The sequence below is a fragment of the Papaver somniferum genome, chromosome 6, assembly GCF_003573695.1.
Source record: "Papaver somniferum cultivar HN1 chromosome 6, ASM357369v1, whole genome shotgun sequence".
Taxonomy (NCBI): Eukaryota; Viridiplantae; Streptophyta; class Magnoliopsida; order Ranunculales; family Papaveraceae; genus Papaver; species Papaver somniferum.
In genome coordinates, this window is record NC_039363.1 from 92,510,841 (window position 1) to 92,533,805 (window position 22,965).

The 22,965-nt window shown below is 34.8% G+C and overlaps 1 protein-coding gene across 1 annotated transcript; it reads left to right on the forward strand.

Annotated features, from left to right (window-relative positions):
* Positions 1-19,190: 19,190 nt before the first annotated feature.
* Positions 19,191-21,705, forward strand: LOC113285885 (vesicle-associated protein 1-1-like). The gene is made up of 8 exons (XM_026534626.1): positions 19,191-19,316; positions 19,404-19,442; positions 19,554-19,624; positions 19,712-19,799; positions 20,157-20,269; positions 20,348-20,503; positions 20,598-20,693; positions 21,260-21,705. Exons 5-8 carry the CDS (start codon positions 20,189-20,191, stop codon positions 21,323-21,325), a joined length of 399 nt encoding a protein of 132 aa, XP_026390411.1. The 5' UTR covers positions 19,191-19,316; positions 19,404-19,442; positions 19,554-19,624; positions 19,712-19,799; positions 20,157-20,188; the 3' UTR covers positions 21,326-21,705.
* Positions 21,706-22,965: the final 1,260 nt, after the last annotated feature.

Below are 22,965 nucleotides of genomic sequence, written 5' to 3' on the forward strand. Positions count from 1 at the left end.
ATCATAAAACATGTTGAGATAAGTAGACTCAAGAATCTAGCGTATGAATCCTTATATATGAGTCTCGATCTTACAGGCCTAATGCATAACATGTACCTGTGCATGACAACTTCGGATTCAACTTTAATTGTTATTTGTGAATGGTGAACTTGAAATTTGTAAAAGAAATAACCATTGTTGAGGTAGGACATGGTACGCGGAATCTTTTAGAGGCAATGCCACCATCTAGTCCAGCCGCACCAACTCCAGCAACACTAGCAGTGGCTGAACCAGCACCAACAGGAGTCATGAAGCATGAAGAGGTTATGCACCCTACCGTACCACAACATCCAACAGCTGATCAACTCTAGGTTTAATGGTTGCTAACAAGAGCAGACAAGGTACCTAATTATTTTTGGTAGCATCTGTGAATATTAGTTTGAGCGGTTGACTTTTTGTTTTTGGGATGAGATGAGATGTTTGACTCATGGTAAGGTTGAAAACATTGAGGTTAGTTACAATACGGGCAAGGACTATGGAGGGAGGGTTCTCAATTGGGATACTTATATTAACACTAGGTTTAATAGTTGCTGAGATGTTTTATCGCATGATGTTAATTTTTAAGGTTTGAGTATCAGTCCGGCAAAGATTATGGAGCGAGGGTTCTAACCTCTCCAAAATGATAAAGATTTCGATAAATCATTTTCAAACTAATCAATTAACATAACTAATTATTATTAACCACTAAACCTGATTAATGAGGGGTAGATTAGGAATTAGTGGAAATACATGGATATGGGGTGACCTTGATTTACTATTTAAATCTCATTTTCGTCTTTTTTCTATATTCCAATTAATGTAAGTATTCTCCAATTGCGTGTTCTTTTATAACCTATCCACGACTACCATCAACTAATAGACTTGGGGTTGTTGATAAGAATAGTCGGTGATCAATCACATGGGAAACCTTAAAAAAAAGCATGTCTTGGTCTGTCCATTTTCTGGTGAACCTTTTTTTGATTTAAATGTACGCCGTATCAAGGACGGATCCAGGAAAGATAAATTTCCTTTTAAGACCCGGACTAGAAGTCTTGGTCGAACAAAAAAAAAATTGGCTTGTGGACTGGGAAGCCTACCCGGACTAAAGCCCCCTTTAACCCAGTTGTAGGTCTGTCATTGCGCCGTATAAAATGCATTGAAAATGTATTCAGAAAAATCGGAGAGGAAAGGAAAATATCTTAGTTTAGATCTTCAGCCTCATTTTGCAGAGACGGACCCAATATAAACTTATTTTTTAATCTAACCCGACAATTATACTTAGCGGAAAAATTGAGGGGTTAAAAAACAAATTTTCACTGATGGACCAGAGGACTCCTCGGGCTAAAGCCCCATTTAACCTCTCATAAGTCTATCGGTGTCTTTTTGTGAATCGCAATGTTGATCAATAGGAAATAATAGTTTTTGACCCCACCAAATAATTTTAAGTAAAATAAAATAATACTTTAAACAAAAAAATCTTACCGGTCCCATCAAAAAATAATTCCTATGCAAATAAAAATAAAACCTTAATTAAAATAAAAGAAGTTACTGATAAAAGAAAAATAATATATTGAGTAAAAAAATATTTCATGGATAAATTATTATTTTATCTTTCTACCTTATTAATTTATTCCTTTAAAGACTGCCTATTCTCTATATAATAACAGAGTTTTTTAAAGCGTTCTCATTCACCGGAGTTCCACGTTGATTCTGAATTCTAGCTTCTGGTTGATTCTGGCTCCACCATTTTCATTTTTTTAGTAATAAAATATTAAATTTTAACTAAAAAAATATTATTTTTCTAAAAATAATATAACTAAATCTTGAAAATCTTCTTCTTGCCTCGGATAACAAAATCTATAGAATCTCATAACATGCGAATAATATATCAAATCACGATTTCTTCATGATAATCAAAAAAGTAAATCGAATGATCATCACGTGATAAGAAAATAAATCGAACGATCATCAAGTGTCCAGTGTCCGTTTACATACCCAAAAAATATTATTTTCCTAATTACATCCCCAAACTATCAATTTTGTATGTTTACATTTAAAAAATTTAATCTTCCTAATTACATCCCCAAACTATCAATTAAATTGAGAAAAACAAACCTGATTAGCCCGGTCATAAATCTCTTTTCCGCAAAACTTGATTAACCCGATCATGGATCTCTTTTCCGCAAATCTTTGTTGGTGGTCCTACATATCAGTTGGATTTTTGTTAATAATCTGTATGAATGATTTGAAACAAAAATTATGATTTGAATAGAGCTAATACAAAACAAAAAATGGAGCTAATACAAACAAACAAGCACTCAAAAAACTATGATTTCCAAAAATTATTTTTCTTAATTTGTTTTTTTTTTTTGTATAATTAGAAAAGTCAAATAGATAACAATGGCTTCAATATTGTTTTTCTTAGTTATGGACATTCCATAAAAGAAAATGAAATAAATGGGGAAATAAAAACAGATTTCTGTGTCCGGAGGTGCTTGATATAGAAACAAGTAAGTGCGCCAATCAAAAAAATGGAACAAGAATATTGCAGGTCGCCTTATATATTTTGCATCCATAAATGTTGTGATTTTATTTGGATTTTTATCAAAAAATAAAAATTAAGCGCACTAGAAAAGATTACTTAAGTAAATACAATAAATAAGAAAACAACATAATAAGAAACTAAAAGATTTCGTGGTTTTGAGCTTGAAATTGTAAAAATAAATATTTTTTTGGAAAAATGGCGACCTATAATTGATCGAGGGTTGATATTATTTTCAAAACTAAAAAAATTTGGGTTTGGTGAGTCAGTATATAAACACTCGAGCAAGATCCAATGCACATGGTTTTCCTGTTGAGTTTTACTTTTAGGGTTGCGTTCTGGGGTTTTGCGGCCTAATCTTTTCTATTTTATTGTTTTGCATGTATAATAATCGCGACAATGGGGAACTCTTGAATGCGTGGCAATGGGAGAACTCATGAATGAGGTGATGAAATTAATCTTGATGTTTGTGATTTTGTTTTCTAAGTATTTCTTTGATTTTATTCAGAAAATCAAGACATTGGGTTTAAGTTGAATACAAGGTCATGATATTTTTCCTTCCCTTTGAGTGATGACCTAGGTAAATATTGAGACTCAAGAGTGTTTGTGTCGTATGTATGTTTCTTTTCATTGGAATTGCGGGCATAAGCAATTGAGGTTGATAAACTATGATAGGCTTTCCTTCTTCAAATGCCTTTGCATGGTTCGTGGTTTGTCCAACACCGATATTCCCCTTCCTTCAGTTTTTCCTTTTAAGTTATGAAGGTCCCATGTTGAATGTGATATTAATTAAAGGTTAGCTGAAGGAACAGCCGAACAAGAATAAAACATGGTAGTTTTCTATGGCGACCCAATCCAAATGCTCTACAGCACAGCCGCACAAACTCTACACCATCTACACCATATCTCTTTGTTGTAACAAGATATTGGTTTTAATAAGTCGAATATAGAGATATTGGTTATCTGATTCAAGTTATTGATTATCGAGGATCATATTTTTCACTGTTTAAATATCTATCGTAATATGCATGTTTATCTAGATTGCTTTTTGGATGTCGATCAGATCCTGATATTGCATGGAATTACATATACCCAATAAAGTTCTCGGCTCTTGGTTAGTAGTCTTATATATTCCCTACTGAGAATTTTAAAGAAACTTATGATTTTTCTATTTATATTTTCCAATCGATTATAAGGTTTCAATCCAGATTGGTTGCTATTTTTTTGTCCTTCTCCACCATACTTATTGATTACTTTTCCCTATATTTTATTGCAGGTGATAATATATAGATCTGCAAGATATGGATATGCTACCGGAGAAGATGTAGCTCTGAAAGAGGATTAGATGGTAAGCCAGATTAGGGTTTTAAATGGATTGATAGTTTTGTGTGAAATTGATGATAATGTTGATCAATAAAAGATGGATTTTCTGTTGTGATAACAATATAAAAGTATTAGCAGTTGATTTACGATTTACAAATTCCAGTAAAGATTTGGGATAACTAGGGTTTCTGTTTTTCCTAATATTATGCTTTTTTTCAAATTTTAGTTGAACATGAAAGTAGATAAGAACTATTTTTTGTTTTTAATAGCAGGAAGTGGCAATTAAATGGTGTAAGGTGCTTCAATTGAGGTATTCAGTGCATCTGTTTAGAAGTACTCATCTACCATTCTAGTATGTTGGTGTTCTTAAGCTTCTAATTTAAGCTTATTAGCTTTATCTATTTAAAAGGAATATTAAACAGAAGTTCCAGGACATTTAAAAAATATTATGAATCCAAGTGTACTTTAAAAGGGCTGTTGGACATAAGAATTTGTTCTACATTGATGACAAGGATGTTGAGTTATGAATCCAGGTGCACTTTAAAAGGGCTGTTGGACATAAGAATTTGTTCTACGTTGATGACAAGGATGTTGATGTTATAGCATTGCTCGGTCGAACTCGCCTGTGTTGCTATCTCAAGCATGTTTGTCAATGTTAGTGATCAAAACTATAAGTCTTGATTTTTAGTCTATTATAGCCAAGTCTCGAACTAGGATAGAAAGTGTAGTTGAGCTCAAGGACTTCATGGCGATTCATCGTACAAGCAGAAGAACTACTCAAGGAATCGGTGGAACTTCTCGACAAAAAGGTATGTGAATACTTGAACTTATCTATCACTCAAAAGTCTATCTACCCTATCTCCTACTCTTTGAGACAAGAAGTCGTATGCTATATATATAGACTTGGATTATACACACTTGGTATTTCGAGCCGAGTATACCTCGCCTATCTATATCTCGAAATATGTGTTGGTAAGCTTTTCGCTTCGATCAAGTTCAGCTTTACCTAGTGACGAAATTCATGATATGTTTCAATCACTTTGAAAATTGCTTTGACGAGAAATTGTGTAACAACTATATAACGTCCTCTAAGAATGTTTCAATCATTGAAAATGAGAGTTTAGATTACATAACCAATGATGGACATAAGCATTGTTGTGGAAACACATTTATGTATAAGTCCTATTCCTTGAACCAAAGTTTGCGAACTTTGTTTATCAAGAGAAACCGGAAGAATGGCTTTGCCAAGTACGCGAACTCAGTCCGCGAACTGCCGAACTTCTCATCCCGAGAAATTCTGCTGGAGTTGATGAACTAGTTGCGTCCGCTAACCCAGTCCGCGAAACCGGCGGAAGGTCTTTTGCCGAGATTTTCTGTTGGAGTTTGTAAACTCTGCTCGGTTGCTTAAGTCCGCGAACCTAGTCTGCGAACTTAAGAAGGTTATATATCTGAAGATGATTTCTGAACTTAAACTTAAAAGACTATGGAATGCAGTTTGCAAACCGTGGCTATAAAAGTTCATGAACTGATTCAAGTGAATCAAATCATCTTTGCTTAAATTGTGTCTTGTGTAGTACATAAGATTTCCTTGCAATTAAACAACTCTCTAACTAGTTCATTTGAAGTCATTTGAACTAGTTATGGTTAAGAAGAACATGGTTGATATGAAATTCTCATATGGCTAACCTTTTGGTTAACTATTATTGAACTAACAAGTGCATATGTTTGGGTACGGTTAACAAACCTAAAAGCTTGCATTGTCAAGTGTGTGTAACAAGCTAAGTTTTCGATCTAACGGTTGAGAAATATTAGCTTGAATCTAAATAAGGTTTTCATCTAACGGTGGATATTGTTTGCTTTGTGACCAAGGAAAAACCCTGATTTGAAAGACTATATAAAGAAAACATCTAGTATTGTGCAAAACTAATCCCCACATTTCACGTGTGATACTAGTTTGCGTGCTACAGTCGATTCTCCTTTAATATTTGGTTTTGTTCTTCTAAAACCAGGTTAACGACTTAAAACTTCATTGGGATTGTGAAGCCAGACCGATACTAATTTTATCGTAGTTGTGTGATCTGATCTTGCATCTTCTATCGTACGAGTACAATCAGATTTATTGGCTTCAGATTAATATCTCTGATAGGCAAGATATAAAAACTAGTCACAAACATCTTCGTCTCATTGTTTGTGATTCTGCAACATCTTGTTTCGCTACCATACGATTAAGATTGTTGTGAGGTGATTGATAACTCTAGGCTGTTCTTCGGGAATATAAGACCGGATTATCAATTGGTTCCTGTTCACCTTGATTATTATCAAAATACGGAACAAAACCTTTAATAGACAGATTGATCATTTGATAGACTTGTCTGTGTGAGACAGATTTTTTTATTGTCAAAGCCTGTGATTTTGGGTCGTAGCACCTCTTAGTTGTGGGTGAGATCAGCTAAGGGAATCAAGTGCGCAGTATCCTGCTGGGATCATAGGTGTAGGAGCATAACTGTACCTTGGATCAGTGGGAGATTGATTGGGGTTCAACTACAGTCCAGTCCGAAGTTAGCTTGGAGTAGGCTAGTGTCTGTAGCGGCTTAATACAGTGTGTGTTCAATCTGGACTAGGTCCCGGGATTTTTATGCATTTGCGGTTTTCTCGTTAATAAAATTTCTGGTGTCTGTGTTATTTAAATTTCCACATTATATTGTGTTATCTTTATAATTGAAATAATACAGGTTGTGCATTAGATCATCAATTAGAGTAATCCAACCTTTGGTTGTTGATTATCATGATTGATCCTTGGATACTGGTCTTTGGTACCATCCAACTTATTCCTTGTGTTTGATTAAAGACTCGCTGATTTCTATTAGCTCGAGTAAATCAATACAAGAGAGAGATATTAAATCCTCGATATACTTTAGTCTAGATTGAGTCTACCTGTCTAGTTGGTTCTCTAGCAAAGTATATTGGAATTAGTCCATACAGATTGCTAAGCGAAATATTGGGTGGTGTTGTTAGACTCCCGCTTTTTCAATTGGTATCAGAGCAGGCAAACACGTTAAAGACCTTATAAGTTTATGTTTGTAGTGATCTGATTATGGACGAGTCTATCTCTAATAACGTACCAGTTCAGAAACTACCAGATGATTCTAAAAGCTTGGATTCACCTAAGAGAACTATCACATCTAAGTCAATATCTAAACGTTCTCTTGATGTAAAAACTGTTGATTGGGAAACTCTCTTAGAAGAACAGTTGGATGAACTTTCTGATGAAGGTGATTTAGATATTGATAGAGATGTTGATGAGGAAGTCTCAGAGTATGTTAAGTTTTTGGATTCGTGGAAGATGAATAAGATTACAACTTGTCATGTCTCACCTCTTCTGACTCCTATCTGTCGAGAAAACAAGAAATTAAGAAGATGTTACGGAGATGTTTATTTTTCGAATCGTTCTAACGAATCGATCCTCAAGGATTCCGAGGAAAACCTATATATGAAGTCACTGGAATGTGATAATCTTTATCAAAAGTTCTTTTTGTTGGAAGAGAAACTTGTAGAATCTGAAGCAAGGTTTAACTCTCAACAGATTAGTTTTGATGACAGAGAAAGTGCTTGTCTCGCTCGAGAAAAACTCCTTGAGGCTGATTTAGTTGTTGCTCTTGATAAAATCAAGATGTTGGAAGATGACTTGAAAAAGTTCAATACTAGTTCAAGCAAATTAACCACCATGCTAGGATCAAGTAAAAATCATCGTGATACACGAGGATTGGGCTATAAGGGAATAGATGCTCCAATTATTAACAAAGAGGTAAAAGTTTTCAAGGCTAGTGATTCTTCTTAACAAAAGGTTTCCACTGATGGAAAAAGTGAAATACCTTCACCGGCAATTAAGGTTTGAAAGAGCAAAGAATATCAACCTCCAAAGTCAGCACATACAGATCGAGGTAAGAACATTCCTTATATTTGCCACTATTGCGGAAATAAAGGTCACCTGGAAAGGAGATGTCGTTTTCGTATAAGGAATAAGAAACTTCATGATGTTCTTGTTTGGGCATCACAAGAAGTTGTGAAACCAAGATCATATGCTAAGGCTAATCCCCTTAACATTACAGGTTGTAACTTTCCAACCTTTAGGAAAAATAATTATTGTTGTGATAAACCTAGATTTGCCTATAAACGTTATACGAAGCCTTTTCACAATCGTAATGGTTATCAAAAGGATAACTTCGTAAATACGAAGACAGGATCCGATGCTCCCAACTGGAGAAAGACTAACTTGCAAAAGAATAGTCAATCCAATTCTCTTCCGAGAAATCTTGAAGAGAGTAATGAGAACAAGGTTCCGGTTGTTCCTAAACGCACTCATAAGTGGGTACAAAAGAAATCTAATGATGCTTTGAGTGTGAAAAGGAATGATCTTCCAGAAAATTCCATGACTATGGAGAAGGAAGTATCCATGATGTTGGAACTTAACAAGTTTTTTGGAAAAATGGAATTGGATGTGAAAGTCTCTAAAATTGATCTCTTTAATGATAATACAAAGGTCAATTGTGGTGAACAAGACATTGTTCACCCCAACACAACTTGATTGTGTTGTAAGTACATCCTCACCAAGGAATGCCCTGCTATGTATACGGTGAGGGAAGCACGAAAATTGGGGCGCACAGATTATGCTCGGTAAGGCTGTAGAATTCAATTGGATTCATCTAAAAAGGTGTGTCTATAAACTTGAGCAAGATTTGTGTTTTTATTTGTTTACAGAACTTATAATGATTCATGTACCTTTCTTATCGTTCTTTTATACCTAACTTGATCTGTGTTTAAGGTTCTTAAACGTTTAGGTTTGAAAATAGTAGTTCGAGATGTTTGGACTTCATGGTACACCTACCAGGTATGCATAACATCTTTTAAAATCAAAATCCAGGGGTTTAAGTTCGCGGACTTGAAAATTTGTTTGCAAACCCGTATGCATACTTGACGTCGATATTCGGTAAACTTGTTTTGGCCGTAACTTCTTCGTACTAACTCGTATTGACCTCAATATTTTTGCAATCTCTTCCTCTTTGAATTCTCTTCAAAATGAAGATGAGAAACCTTGAATTTGGATGAGTTAAGATTGGTATTTGTCCTGACTCTTGTTTTTGAGTATTTTGCTCCGTTTCGTTGCACTTGTTCCACTTCTCTTGAACTTGGGAACTTGGATTCTCGGAGTCCTACTCTTATAAGCTAATTTGTAGCTTTTACAAGAATTTTGTTGGTGAATCACAAAGAAGGAAGTTCAAGAATGGAAAGTAGTACGCAGTGCTATGGAATTCTTGAATGTTCACAATCATCCTATGTGAACTATGGTGCATGGTCGTTATTGACTTTGTATGTTCTTCCTTGTTAAGAAAATCTTCTTATACACCTTTGGTAGCTATTCTTGGTATAAATCCGGGCGAAAAAAATTGATTCTACCATGAAAGGACAAATCATCTTGTATGTGCATTACGAGTTTGTCTTGATGCCTAGGAAACTTCTTATGAGAATTTATTCTTATTTTTGAGAAGGATAACTAAAGTTTGGAATATGCATTATTGTGATTACACATAGCTATGTACAATGTTTTCATCTTCATGTTTTTAGATTTTTTAGTTTAAACTCTAAAACTGTTTAGAAGATGATTTTTGCAGTATTAATCTTTATGGTTTTATATATTTCAAGTTGTTATGGGATATGTGTGTTTGCGTCCGTGAACTATGATTTTCCCATATCTTGTCAAAAGTAAAGTCTTTCGTAAGTCGATATTCATATATTGATAAAAGAATGAATGGACTTTTGACAAATACAAAAGTTAAGCTTATTATGTCAAGTTTTGATGGAAGATAGGTTAAAATCTTTTGTTTACAAGGATTATGTCTATTGATTGTCGTTATGCAAATAGTGATGTAAGATAGAATGAATCCTTGTATATTCCGTAATATTGATCCTCCCTGATCCATAATTTATGTGTATACTGTATTACTCCATGAGTTTTTTCTTGTATTGAGTATATGAACGGTTAAGCTAATCATTTCCTTATGGTTAACTTAGTCGTAGCTCCGTAAGTTCTCTTATGTTGAACATTTTCAATTAAATTGATCACTCTTGTGTTTAATTTGATTGAGTATTCCGATTAAATTAATCATAGATTTACTTGTGATTAATTTGATTGAGTTTTTGGATATAGAAAATCATTCTTATGGTTATTTGTATCCAATAAAATCCTTCTTTTCTTTTGAAATTAAGGTCGCTCGTTGTTGTTCTTTCGGGAATGACATCAAATGAGGGAGAGTTCTTTTGAACTTGTGCGTAATGGTAATATCTTGAGGGGAGTGTGACTATGGAATATTAGAGGGGTTATCTTGTATCTTTAAACTCCTTGATGAATGCTATTAGCTTCGGCTATATGATTGTATCTAAATTACATGGTATGTATTTTTCTTTTAGTCATGAAATGTCTCTTACGGAAATTTCATTATGATCCCGTTCTTGTACCTTTGCCAATTTTATTGACAAAAAGGGGAGAATTAATATGTAGTTCACACTACAAATACGTATGGTTTTCGGATCATTGTGTAAGGGGGAGTCGTTTCCATGTGAGATGGAGTATTGACTAAGGGGGAGTGATACATATCACCATAGTATTATTGTTGAAGTTGTGATACAATTGGACTTTGAAACTGTGTAATAATACTATGACACTGTATAACAATGATCTAGACCGATGCTTTCTCATTGTTATAGCTACGGATCTTCAACAACGGTGATGCTAAACTTACAACCTTTGGGATCATTGGAGTACTTGGAAATGACGAAGATTTCGAGGAATGTTGAAGATTAGACATGTGGAATAGGATCTACCAAAGTTTCTTTATCTTTTTTGTATTCCATATGTATTGATAGTTTTGTCACTAAAATTGACAAAGGGGGAGATTGTTAGAGCATTGCTCGGTCGAACGAGCATGCGTTGCTATCTCAAGCATGTTTTTCAATGTTATTGATCAAAAGTATAAGTAGTGATTTCTAGTCTATTATAGCTAAGTCTCGGACTAGGATATAAAGTGTAGTTGAGCTCAAGGACTTCATGGCGATTCATCGTACAAACATAAGAACTACTCAAGGAACCGGTGGAACTTCTCGACAAAAAGGTATGTGGAGACTTGAACCTATCTATCACTCAAAAGTCTATCTACTCTATCTCGTACTCTTTGAGACAAGAAGTCGTATGCAATATATATAGACTTGGATTATACACACTTAGTATTTCGAGCCGAGTATACCTCGCCTATCTATATCTCGAAATATGTGTTGGTAAGATTTTCGCTTCGATCAAGTTGATCTTTACCTAGTGACGAAAGTCATTATATGTTTCAATCACTTTGAAAATTGTTTTGACGAGAAATGGTGTAACAACTATATAACGTCCTCTAAGAATGTTTCAATGATTTAAATGAGAGTTTAGATTACATAACCAATGATGGACATAAGCATTGTTGTGGAAACACATTTATGTATAAGTCCTATTCCTTGAACCAAAGTTTGCGAACTTTGTTGATCAAGAGAAAGCGGAAGAATGGCTTTGCCAAGTCAGCGAACTCAGTCCACGAACTGCCGAACTTCTCATCCCTAGAAATTCTGCTGGAGTTGACGAACTAGCTGCGTCCGCGAACCCAGTCCGCGAACCGGCGGAAGGTCTTCTGCCGAGATTTTCTGTTGGAGTTTGTAAACTCTGCACGTTTTCTTAAGTCCGCGAACCTAGTCTGCGAACTTAAGAAGGTTATATATCTGAAGATGATTTCTGAACTTAAACTTAAAAGACTAAGGAATGTTATTTGCAAACCGTGGCTATAAAAGTTCATGAACCGATTCAAGTGAATCAAATCATCTTTGCTTCAATTGTGTCTTGTGTAGTACATAAGATTTCCTTGCAATTGAACAACTCTCTAACTAGTTCATTTGAAGTCATTTGAACTAGTTATGGTGAAGAAGAACATGGTTGATATGAAATGCTCATATGGCTAACCTTTTGGTTAACTATTACTGAACCAACAAGTGCATACGTTTGGGTACGGTTAACAAACCTAGAAGCGTGCATTGTCAAGTGTGTGTAACAAGCTAAGTTTTCGATCTAACGGTTGAGAAATATTAGCTTAAATCTAAATCAGGTTTTCATCTAACGGTGGATATTGTTTTCTTTATGACCAAGGCAAAACCCTGTTTTGAAAGACTATATAAAGGAGACATCTAGTATTGTACAAAACTAATCCCCACACTTCACGTGTGATACTAGTTTGCGTGATAGATTCGATTCTCCTTTAACCTTTGGTTTTCTTCTTCTAAAACCAGGTTAATGACTTAAAGACTTCATTGGGATTGTGAAGCAGATCGATACTACTTTTATCGTAGTTGTGTGATCTGATCTTACATCTTCAATCGTACGATTACAATCAGATTGATTGACTTGAGAATAGGCAAGATATAAAAAGTAGTCACAAACATCTTCGTCTCATTGTTTGTGATTCCAACATTTTGTTTCGCTACCATACGATTAAGATTGTTGTGAGGTGATTGATAACTCTAGGCTGTTCTTCGGGAATATAAGATCGGATTATCAATTGGTTCCTGTTCACCTTGATTATTATCAAAAGACGGAACAAAACCTTTAGGTTTTATCTGTGGGAGATAGATTGATCCTTTGATAGACTTGTCTGTGTGAGACATATTTGTTTATTGTCAAAGCCTGCGATTTAGGGTCGTAGTGTGCAGTATCCTGTTGGGATCAGAGGCGTAGGAGCATAACTATACCTTGGATCAGTGGGCGATTGATTGGGGTTCAACTACAGTCCAGTCCGAAGTTAGCTTGGAGTAGGCTAGTGTCTGTAGCGGCTTAATACAGTGTGTGTTAAATATGGACTAGGTCCCGAGGTTTTTCTGCATTTGCGGTTTCCTCGTTAACAAAATTTCTGGTGTCTGTGCTATTTCAATTTCCGCATTATATTGTTTTATATTTATAATTAAAATAATACAGGTTGTGCGTTAGATCATCAATTAGAGTGATCCAACTTTTGGTTGTTGATTGTCATTGATTGATCCTTGGATATTGGTCTTTGGTACCATCCAAGTTATTCCTTGTGTTTGATTAAAGACTCGCTGATTTCTATTAGCTCGAGTAAATCAAAACAAGAGAGAGATATTAACTCCTCGATATACTTTAGTCTAGATTAAGTCTGACTGTCTAGTTGATTCTCTAGCAAAGTATATTGGAGTAGTCCATACAGATTGCTAAGCGAAATATTGGGTGGTGTTGTTAGACCCTTTCAGTTGAGTTCAAAACGGAAAATGGGTCATTTGTCCAAATATTTTTAAATCACGGTTCAAATGGGCGAGTAAAAAATAGTTTGGGTGAAATGGTCAAAAAAATAATACTAAGGATGAAACTGGTTTTATCCTAGCTTAAATTTAAAAAATAGCAAGGATGAAACTGGATACATCCTGTGTAAATTAAAAATAAGAAAAAATATTTGAAAATGGGCACGATGAAACTGGTTACATCCTGCTTATTTTTACATTTTTGTCCATTTAAACAATATCAAAATCTAACTGTCAATTTCACCCAGAAATTATTGATTTTGGTCTTTTTAACCAATTTTGTGAGTTAAAAATGTAAGAAGTTACTCATGATTTTCGTGCAGTATCTAAGTTATGTTTTCAAACTTTTGTTTTATACAGTCTCTTTTGGTGATTGGTTCTCCTTCACTAAAAGCTCCACTTATTAGAAGTATATTAAGGTGGGTACCAATAAAGGGAAATAGAACATAGAGGAAGTGATTAATGCAGTCTCTTTTGGCTTTTGACTTATCCATAGCTACCTTTATAATCTTTGCTCTTTAATCCATGGCTTCTGGACTTTAATCCATGGCTTCTGGACTTTATTGTATGTTCAATTGGCTTTTCCCCGTTATTTACAGAACCATTGGGTTAGTGTATATTTCTGATTCTAAACCACGATAATAAGTATAACACCTTGATGTAAGCAAAATCCTTACTGTGTTTCCGTTAATACAGATGTTTCCTAATGCTCTCCTCATGGGTTTTGGTGCAGAAGTAGGTGAACTATTCGTTTATAATCTTAGAATTGAGAATTTTCGCTCGGTTTTCTTTCTTCCGCTGTTGGTTCTTTGAGAATTATAGCCATATGAACTTTCTTATTGATTTTGTCCTGATTGGTTTTGCAGTTGATGCTCGAATCTCTCGAAACTCAAGTTTGATCATGTAGATGTTCCACGGTTGAAAAAACAAAAAGAGTTTTGCTGGTGTAGACATGAAAACAAAAGTATTATATACAAAAGGTACAAAATGGGAGAGAGTTTTGAGGCAAATTAACGATTCGATATTATTCCAAACTTAAAAGGTACAAAAGTAGTTTGGGTTGGTTTGTGTTTTTCTTTTCTGTTATAAATTTGGGGTGTTTACCTATTCCATCTCTATGTATACTGCTATAATGGTTATGATAGTGGTTGCTGCCAATATCTCTGAGTTTGTGAGCACCAGAAGCGTGAGTGGTATTATTTAAGAAATTAAGATGGCATAGTTTAAACTTTAAAACTTATTAAATGGAACATTTTTTTTTATTTTTTGTGGAAAGTCACAATACCTTCGATGTTTATTGGAGGTTTCTATATTTGCAGTAGTGTTATAGTGGCAACTGATTTGTCTTTTCATTTTAATTATAGATATAGCCTTGTATTCGTTATTAACGTTATTCGAAGAAACATGTTGCATCACAATTTTTAAGCATTTGGATCATAATTTTTGTGTTTTTTCTTATGGATGGGTTTCTAGAGTCAACCTTTGCAAGTTAATGTTTTGCTTAATATGGTCATGGTCGCCTTTGGGATTGGATCAACCGTGTGAACTTAGTTTGCAATTCATTTATCTGAGAAATCTACGTCTCTCTTTTAAACTATTTATGATTGTAGATTATTAGTATTGACTAATGACTATCGAGGTTAGCTTCAGCGTAAAGGGCAATACTAAGCTGAAATAATTATGATTTCTTATGGCGACCATAAATGAAAGGTATGGACGTACGGTATTCAGAAAAATGCCAAGTAAGACCCCAGATCCAGTAAGTACACTTTTCCTCTTTGGAATTTTTGCATTTCTTCATTTATCATTTTTGAGATTTTGATTCGGGTGAATGAATGCATGCATCTAGAAATGGTGGATGGGATAGAATTGGAAAAACAACTTGGAGAGTTTTTCATTTCATTAAAATTTAAAAGTTGCTGGGATGAGTTTATGCATTCTCTGTTCAAGTCATGCAACCAGCTTGGATAGTACCTCATATGTAAAAGCTCTCTGTTAGAGTAACAACCAATAATAGTTTTTCATTTCATTAGATTTTAAGTTTCCATGTATCACTTTTGTTGATATGTGAAGCTTCTCATTTAATTTTAGGACTGTACTTTGTTCCAATAAATCCGTAAAGCATCCACAGCTTATGCCATCAACTCGATCCAAGATGGACAAGTTGCTAACGGTATCGGTGTTATATTAAGTGTATGCGATGGTGAAGTTGGGCACTACAAAACCGCTACATTGACAACAGTTGTTGTTCCTGCACTACTGCTTCCTCCTCGGATTACCACTTTAGTTGAGTATGTAACATGTGCTACTCTGGGTTCTGAAGTATGCAAGACCCGCAGGTCAATATTGTTGGGTGTTTTATTTTTGTTTGGTTTCTTTCTTGCATGGTCTATGACTTCTGAAATAATGGAGGATCCGTTTAGTACTCCAGTAAACTAATCTTGGAGGGCTGCAGATCCGAAGTTGTTTAACGGTGTAACGGGGAAAATAGCGAGAAAATGAATGAAGCATTCCTGCGCCCCTACGCTGAGTAAGTTTCTCTCAGGTCAAGCTATGATGCATATGTATGCGTTAAGCATACAACTATTCCTAGAAACAAACTCTGATTTATGTATAGAAACCATTCATCCTCAAATATTCCAATTTTTATTGTGTAATGTTCCCAGAAATAGCAAGGCAAACTACTGTAATTTCATTTTGGTTTCCTGTGTATGTATTATTGCCACTTCCCAGGTGATAAATATGGGAATTAATTAGGTGCCTGGACTTCTGCTTTGAAACCAGTTCATATGATATTTAACATGAAGTTTGGGCCCATCTCAAAACAAATGGACAATGAGTTTATATAATATAGTGCTTTTTAGCATTGATGCTAAACCATTTTTATTTCCTTTTACGGTTTGGAATAGTTGTCTTCATTATATCCTTAACTCCTTAGGGATTCAAACCTCTACCTTCGCAAGTCTGATGGTTGGCGAAAGTTTAATGCGACGGGACGGGATGAGCCAGATCAAAAATTCTCATCGACGAGTTGCATGCCAGTTTTGTCAAGAAAAATAAAAAAACATGAAATCAATCAAACCTTATGATCTGTGAATTGAAAAAGATAATCTAACGGTTAGAAAACCTTGACATCAGCAGCAGCCAAAGATATATTTTACCCTAATTGATGCTCAATGAGTCAAGGGAAACAGGAGCATTATACTTGACCTATAAAGTTTGAACTTCTATGCAACTAAGAGAGAGAGAAAAGAGACAAAAGGAAGGTTATATGTCAATTTTGTTAAAAGAAGGTAATTATCATGCATCGGGCCGGGCGAAGCCACGTCAAATCAAAGATCATCCTAAGCGATTGGGACGTATAGATTTCGTTATGAAAAAATGATGACATCGAATTGCAAATCTTTACATCCAACAGTGTAATCTTTTGGGATACTGAAATCGATCTCCACCTTGGCATTTATCTGTAATTGTGCAACCTGGTATGTCGAACCAACAACGGGTGTTATTGGTCAAAAATCATCAAGGAACTATTCGTGCTTTGGTAAATCGAAATAAGGAATCCCCAACCTTTGATCATCTAATTGTTCTCAAATGGGTCCATTCAACGGTTAAATATATTTACGGTGAGATAAAAAAAAATAACGAAAAGGGATTCCCGAATTTCCATTCTAAATTCATTGGGCCCTTTATCCGTTCAGGACCGATCAAAAACAATTTTGACTTCAGATTTTTTTCCGAAAAGTCTTGAAAAAATGTAGTGCATTTAATATTGATAAAATAAGAAATGAATAAGCACATGATTAAGTGAGCCACTCCATTTGTAGGTCTATGGTGTTCAGGTGGAACATGAATGGTTCTTGGGTATTACGTGTCCCATTTATAATATTTTTTGATACCTTTTCATGCATAACACGGTAAGAATCAACAAAGAGAACACATAGATAATTCTATTTCAGAGGATATTAAAATATATCTAATATCTTAATTGCAACTTTAAAAAATAAGGTCTTGATTGGCATCAAGTTTTTAAAACGATAGTGGGTTGGAGTGTACCTAATCTAGGCACTTCTTTTACATTATGAATCTTTCTTGGTGTTAATATATCGAACTAAAAGTTAGATTGAAATCAAAAAAGTTGACATTTTTTACATTTTAAAAGATATGTATCCTAGGATTTCCAGGATTTTTTCAATGAAGGAAGCATCCCCAAGTTGCATGAAAACTGAAGGTGTTCGGAAAATCATTTTCTCTCACGTCATCTATCTGACTCAATAGATTTGCTGGAATTATGTCACGAGCTAAGAAACATCCAGTTACAGACTGGTGAAGAGGACTCGATGGTGGAGTAGAAATCAGGTGATCTGCATCACGCTTTCTGTGCCGCGAGTATGGAGAATGAGGACTCATTTTTTTATAGATCAGTTAACTGGTTAAACTCTATTCTACTTAAGAATTGCATTCTTTCTGTGGAAATTTATGCTCTATCAAGAATGACGTTACGAAGGAGAGGTATTGATCATTTGGGGGTTCATCATATAATTCCAACATACATATGCATGCGTACACTCACTCGATCACTTATATGAATACACACACTTCAATTTATACGAAGTATTGGATTACACCGATGAGTGGCCCATAATAAATTAGTGGGTATTGTATGTATTGTGTCAAGGTAAAGTTTGAGTTTTTATGTAATACCCCAACAATTTGGGTTTCTTGCAGAGCGACGTAAACGTATTGTACAGGGCCTGGATTAGTTACATAAGAAAAATGTAGGAAACAAAGCTATCAACTCTAATATTTGTTTTCTTTAGAACTTACATTTGTTTTAGCCATTTTTCGGTTCATTTTATTTTCTTGCATAGCAACTCATATATTAGCTTATTGATATTTTGTTTGCAACAGGAGTGTCGCACATACTGATTAACTAATATTTTTGTAACAAGGGAATCCAACAAGAAAAAAACCCGTGCATCGCACGGGTGAGAAACTAGTAATAGAAAAAAAAAAATCTTCACCGACAAAAATAAAATATATCTTAAGTAAAATAAAAAATTCACGCGTAAAAGCAACAGAAAAAAATCAAATTAAAAATAACATTTGTACGATGCATCAAGATTTAAAATTATCGAAGTTTACTTTGAAGTTATTATCAATGTAACTAGTGCATCTTTCATTAAGTTTGATAATCTAATTTTCAAATTTCAATTTACATTAGTGCCTCCTCTTTCATTAATCTATATAAACTTAACAATAAAGACTTAAAAAAAAATTGGGACAATGTTCTTCGTTTTGTTTATCTTTTTCATTTCACCAAACTTCCAATCAATGCGCTCATAAACGGAATTTCCTTTGTTTATCTTTTTCTTTGCCTTCAATTTTCCTTGTCTTGAACTTTTCTTTGTCTTTTCTTAGTTGGGGGTTTGATTTGGTGAATATTCAAAACTTATAGACTTATAGACTTCTTTGATTTTTACCTATTTCTTTATAACCGTCACATATCTTACTAACAACGGCTTCAAGCACCACTCCCGAAAAATCAAGTTGGGTAACCAAGCCAAGTTGTGATTCAAACTTTGCCATTTTGTAAGAAAAGATAGAATTTTTTATGTAAAAAATTTAATGTAATTTGTGTGTTTGAATGTCACATTTTTATAGCGATAGAGAAAGAGTCGTTGAAGATTTAAAATCATTCAAACAATAAAAACTCGATCGCTTAACTCTTTTTTTATAGTGGCGCGGCCAGTTTGCCAGACCAACTAGCATGGAAAATGGGTGGGTTCAACACCCCATAGGAACCGGCCAAATGGATGTCAAGACCACTGTTACAGGGAAAAAAAAAGTCCATAGCAGGCCAAAACCCCAACCGCGCGTAACTTTGAAAAAGGTTATTGTGAGTATGACAGTCGGCAAGTCTTTTTTTCTTCTTCTCTCTCTTTTTTTTCTTTTCTTTTTCTTTTGTGATTTTGATTTTGATTTTGTCAATTGTTTCCCCTAGATGGGAAACTATTTGTTGAACCAGTAGAGCCTAACTTATCAAGTAAGCCTCTTCTTCTTTCTCTTTTTTGTGTTTCGTTTTTCTTTTTCGTTTTGTGAGTTTGATTTTGTTAATTGTTTGTTCTACTAGATTTCTTAAGTATTAAACCAGCAAAGTATAGATTTTCAGGTAAGTCTCTTCTTCTTTCTCTTTCTTTTTGTTTTGTTGTCATTGTGATTTTGTTAATTGTTTTCCCTAGATTACTACTAATTTTGGTTTGATTTAATGAATTTCTGGTAGTCCAATTGAAAAAGCAGATTTCGTTTGTTCAGCAATTAACTAACAAAACCGATGAATATGTTGCTTTCAATGTGAGTTTCTCTTATTTGTCTCTTTTTTTTATTGTTTTTCTTTGTTTCTTCATCTTGTTTAACTGTTTGTTTTTGGTATGTCTGAAGGTTCAAGGGACGAATGGGAATGGGAAAATTTATCGTGCTAATCCAAATAGAGGAATTGTATTACCTGGAACAACTTGCCACATTGAAGGTGATTCTTGATTCATTCATTGAGTTTACAGGCCTATCGTTGGTTTAGGAGATGACAACGGGGAGTTTTGATTATTTAGAATCTCTACTAGTATAGAAGTAGTTCTAAATTTCTAATCCATAGATCAGGTAAGAGGAGAGTAGTAGAAGAATATGAGAAAGAGAATTCAGGAAGAAAGATACGACACCTAGGGCAGAGAATACCTAAAAGGAAAACATTGTAAAATTCTGTCTCTTAAACAATAAAGTTTAAGTTTCAATTGCATAACTGTTAGCTCTATTGTGTTCGTTAAGTTATTGTCATATGAGATCTGTTTTGATCATAGATTATTTCTTCTTCTTTTTCTTTTATGTTTAGTAAATTTGACCGCAAAGGAAGCACCACGGGACATGCATTTCGAAGATGCGCTGCTCTTACTGAGCTTTATAGCACCAAAAGGTGCAACAAGGGAAGACATTACACCTGAAATGGTAAATATTCCGTGTTTGATTTTCTAAGAGTAGTCCTGAGTGATTTGATTCTTATTCTGACGTTTATTCTTTCTGTAGTTTGAGGATGAAAGTGGGAAGGTTGATGAGGAATTCGAGTTGAGGGTGATTTATGTTCCAACAAATCCACTCATACCTGAAGGATCTGAGGACGGATCTTCTCATAGGGCATACGGTGTGGGGAATGGGAATCTAGGAACTTGTTTGCTTGATGCTGTAAGTGATTCACTACTTGTGTAATATTATCATTTTGGTATTTGGCCAAAATCACCAGTTATAACTTGTTGTGCCTATCTTTGTCATCTGCTAGCTTTATTCTCTGCTACCTAAAAGTTCTTGGGGAGGATCTTCTGCTAGGGCATCTGGTGTGGAGAATGAGAATCAAAAATATAATGTGCTTGATCCTGTAAGTGATTCACTACTTACGTGATATTATCATTTTGGTGTATAGTATTTATAGAATGTTAATGACCAAAATCACTAGTTATAACTTGTTGTACCTATCTATGTCATCTGCTAGCTGCATGTTTCTCTTCTCATTTTCAATCAGATTATGATTTTAGAACGTTTGATTAGGATATTATAGTCTATATTAACCTTAAGGTTTGTAACCCATTTGACTTCGGTCAGTTATTATTCACCGAAATTCTAAATACCTTAACTAAACTGCATAAAATTTGCTGAAGTTAAGAAGATGTTTTCTAGTTTAGTGAACGAGAATCTGTTGATTCACAATTTCGTCATCTCTCTCCCTCCTTGAACAAGCGAAAAGTTTCTATTGCCGGCAGGCCCTCACTACTCAGATCTGGTCCGTTTTGGGCCGGGTATGAGCTTCTTCACCCTTTTTTACTTTCTAGTTAGTTGTTTTAGTTTGGTAAGATATCTACACCAATTTGGTGGTTTTATCTCCTCTTTTAAAGATGTTTATCTCGGATTTAATGGTCGTTCTTGGTTGTTTTCTGGGAGTTTTAGGTTACTGGCGATGGTGTCCGGCAACAGAATCTTCAGAAGCGTTCGAAACGGCTTAAAAATATTTGAGCAAATCAACTCCTATTTTGGGAGCACATCGTTTGGAAGAAGAAGAGGGCCACGCTGAAGGAAGTGATTAATTTTTAATTAAACCATACAATATATAATTTCTGAGTTTTTTTTGGTACCAGGGGAAGATTTGTGTGAAAGAATTAGGTGATGAGATGGTAGATGTGGTATGATAGAATAGAGCCCTGGTGAAAGTTCGCTTCAACTGAAAAGGAAGATGTAGGCACTGCATGGGATGGAAATATTTTTGCAAGTAAAAACATAACACCCAAAGGAAAGCATTGAGAATTGGAATTAGCTCTTCTAGTTGACAACCTTCACCACCTCTGTATAAGTAGTTCTTTTGAAAGTACCAGTGAGAAACATAAATGATAGCATAATCTTAGACCGATCCTGAATTTTGTCTAGTAAGAGTGGAAGCACGAGTTTTGGGAACCAGTTGCGGCCTCATGAACCCACACGGAGATCCCTCAAGTCTACCGGTGGGAAATCACGGAACCAAGGACATAAGACAAGGCTTACAAAGGCATATATTTCAGTCAGAAACCGCATCTACTGAATTTTATTTTCCCATGACATTTGGCTAAAATCAAGAGCAAAGCAAACCATTTCGTATATACCTCAATGCGGTCAAAAATGTAAAACTATACCTACATTTCATACCGAAGTGGCAATTTCTTTTGATGACACATTAAGATTTGCTCCCACCCACAATAACTACTTGACCTAACTTTAATCTTTAAATTCAAGATTTTTATTCTTACCAAACCAGAAGCCATCTAGCAACATTTGCTAGAGAGTAACTTAACTTTTTCAACTCTCTTTTCACACATCACCAATTCCATCATCTTCGTGGAGATCAATCGCATTACAAACAAACCCACATTTCAAAACCAAAAATCATTACAACAACAACCACGACAACAGAAACAATCAACCAAGTTCGTAATGCAACATGGTTCTCAAATACATGCAAAAAATCTTTAAACCAAGCAACCCATTGATAGTCAAAGCTTCATTCTCAATATCTGCACACAAACTCCAAAAAAAAAAAAAAAAAATCTGTGTGAAGCTATAGTAACTGAAATGGCTACAGTTTAGGTTCATAAAACAGATGAAAAGAATCGGAACCCATTTTGATATATCGTGTTTACTGTGAAGTAATGGAGCTGAACTGATGACATTTTTGAATTTTCCAACATAAGAAATCAGAAAGAAAATTGGTATAAAGGATCAGTAACAAAAAACTAGTACTTACAAACTAGGGAAAGCAGTTTGAGTAACCGCAGGCACAGTGAGAAAAGTAGTTGGTGATTTATCATCTGTCCAGTTTGTCTCTCCTCAGTGCCATAGCAAACTTCCGCAAAAAGCAGAAATCTTCAAAACAGGTCTTTAGTCTTTCATCTGTCACCGTTATGTTCCAATGTCTATTAGTATAATTTCCTTTCTCCTTCCCTGCAATCCCACTCAAAACCCTGCCTTTGCTTTGATTTCTGCAAGTTTTCTGGCATCGCATCGTGAACCTTCCACCATGTTTTATGTGCAACACCACAAAGCTTGGTCTGCAATTGAAAAGCATTTATTAGGCAGTTATTAGGGGAATAACTAAATAAAGGATCTTCTGTATGTACTGATTCTGT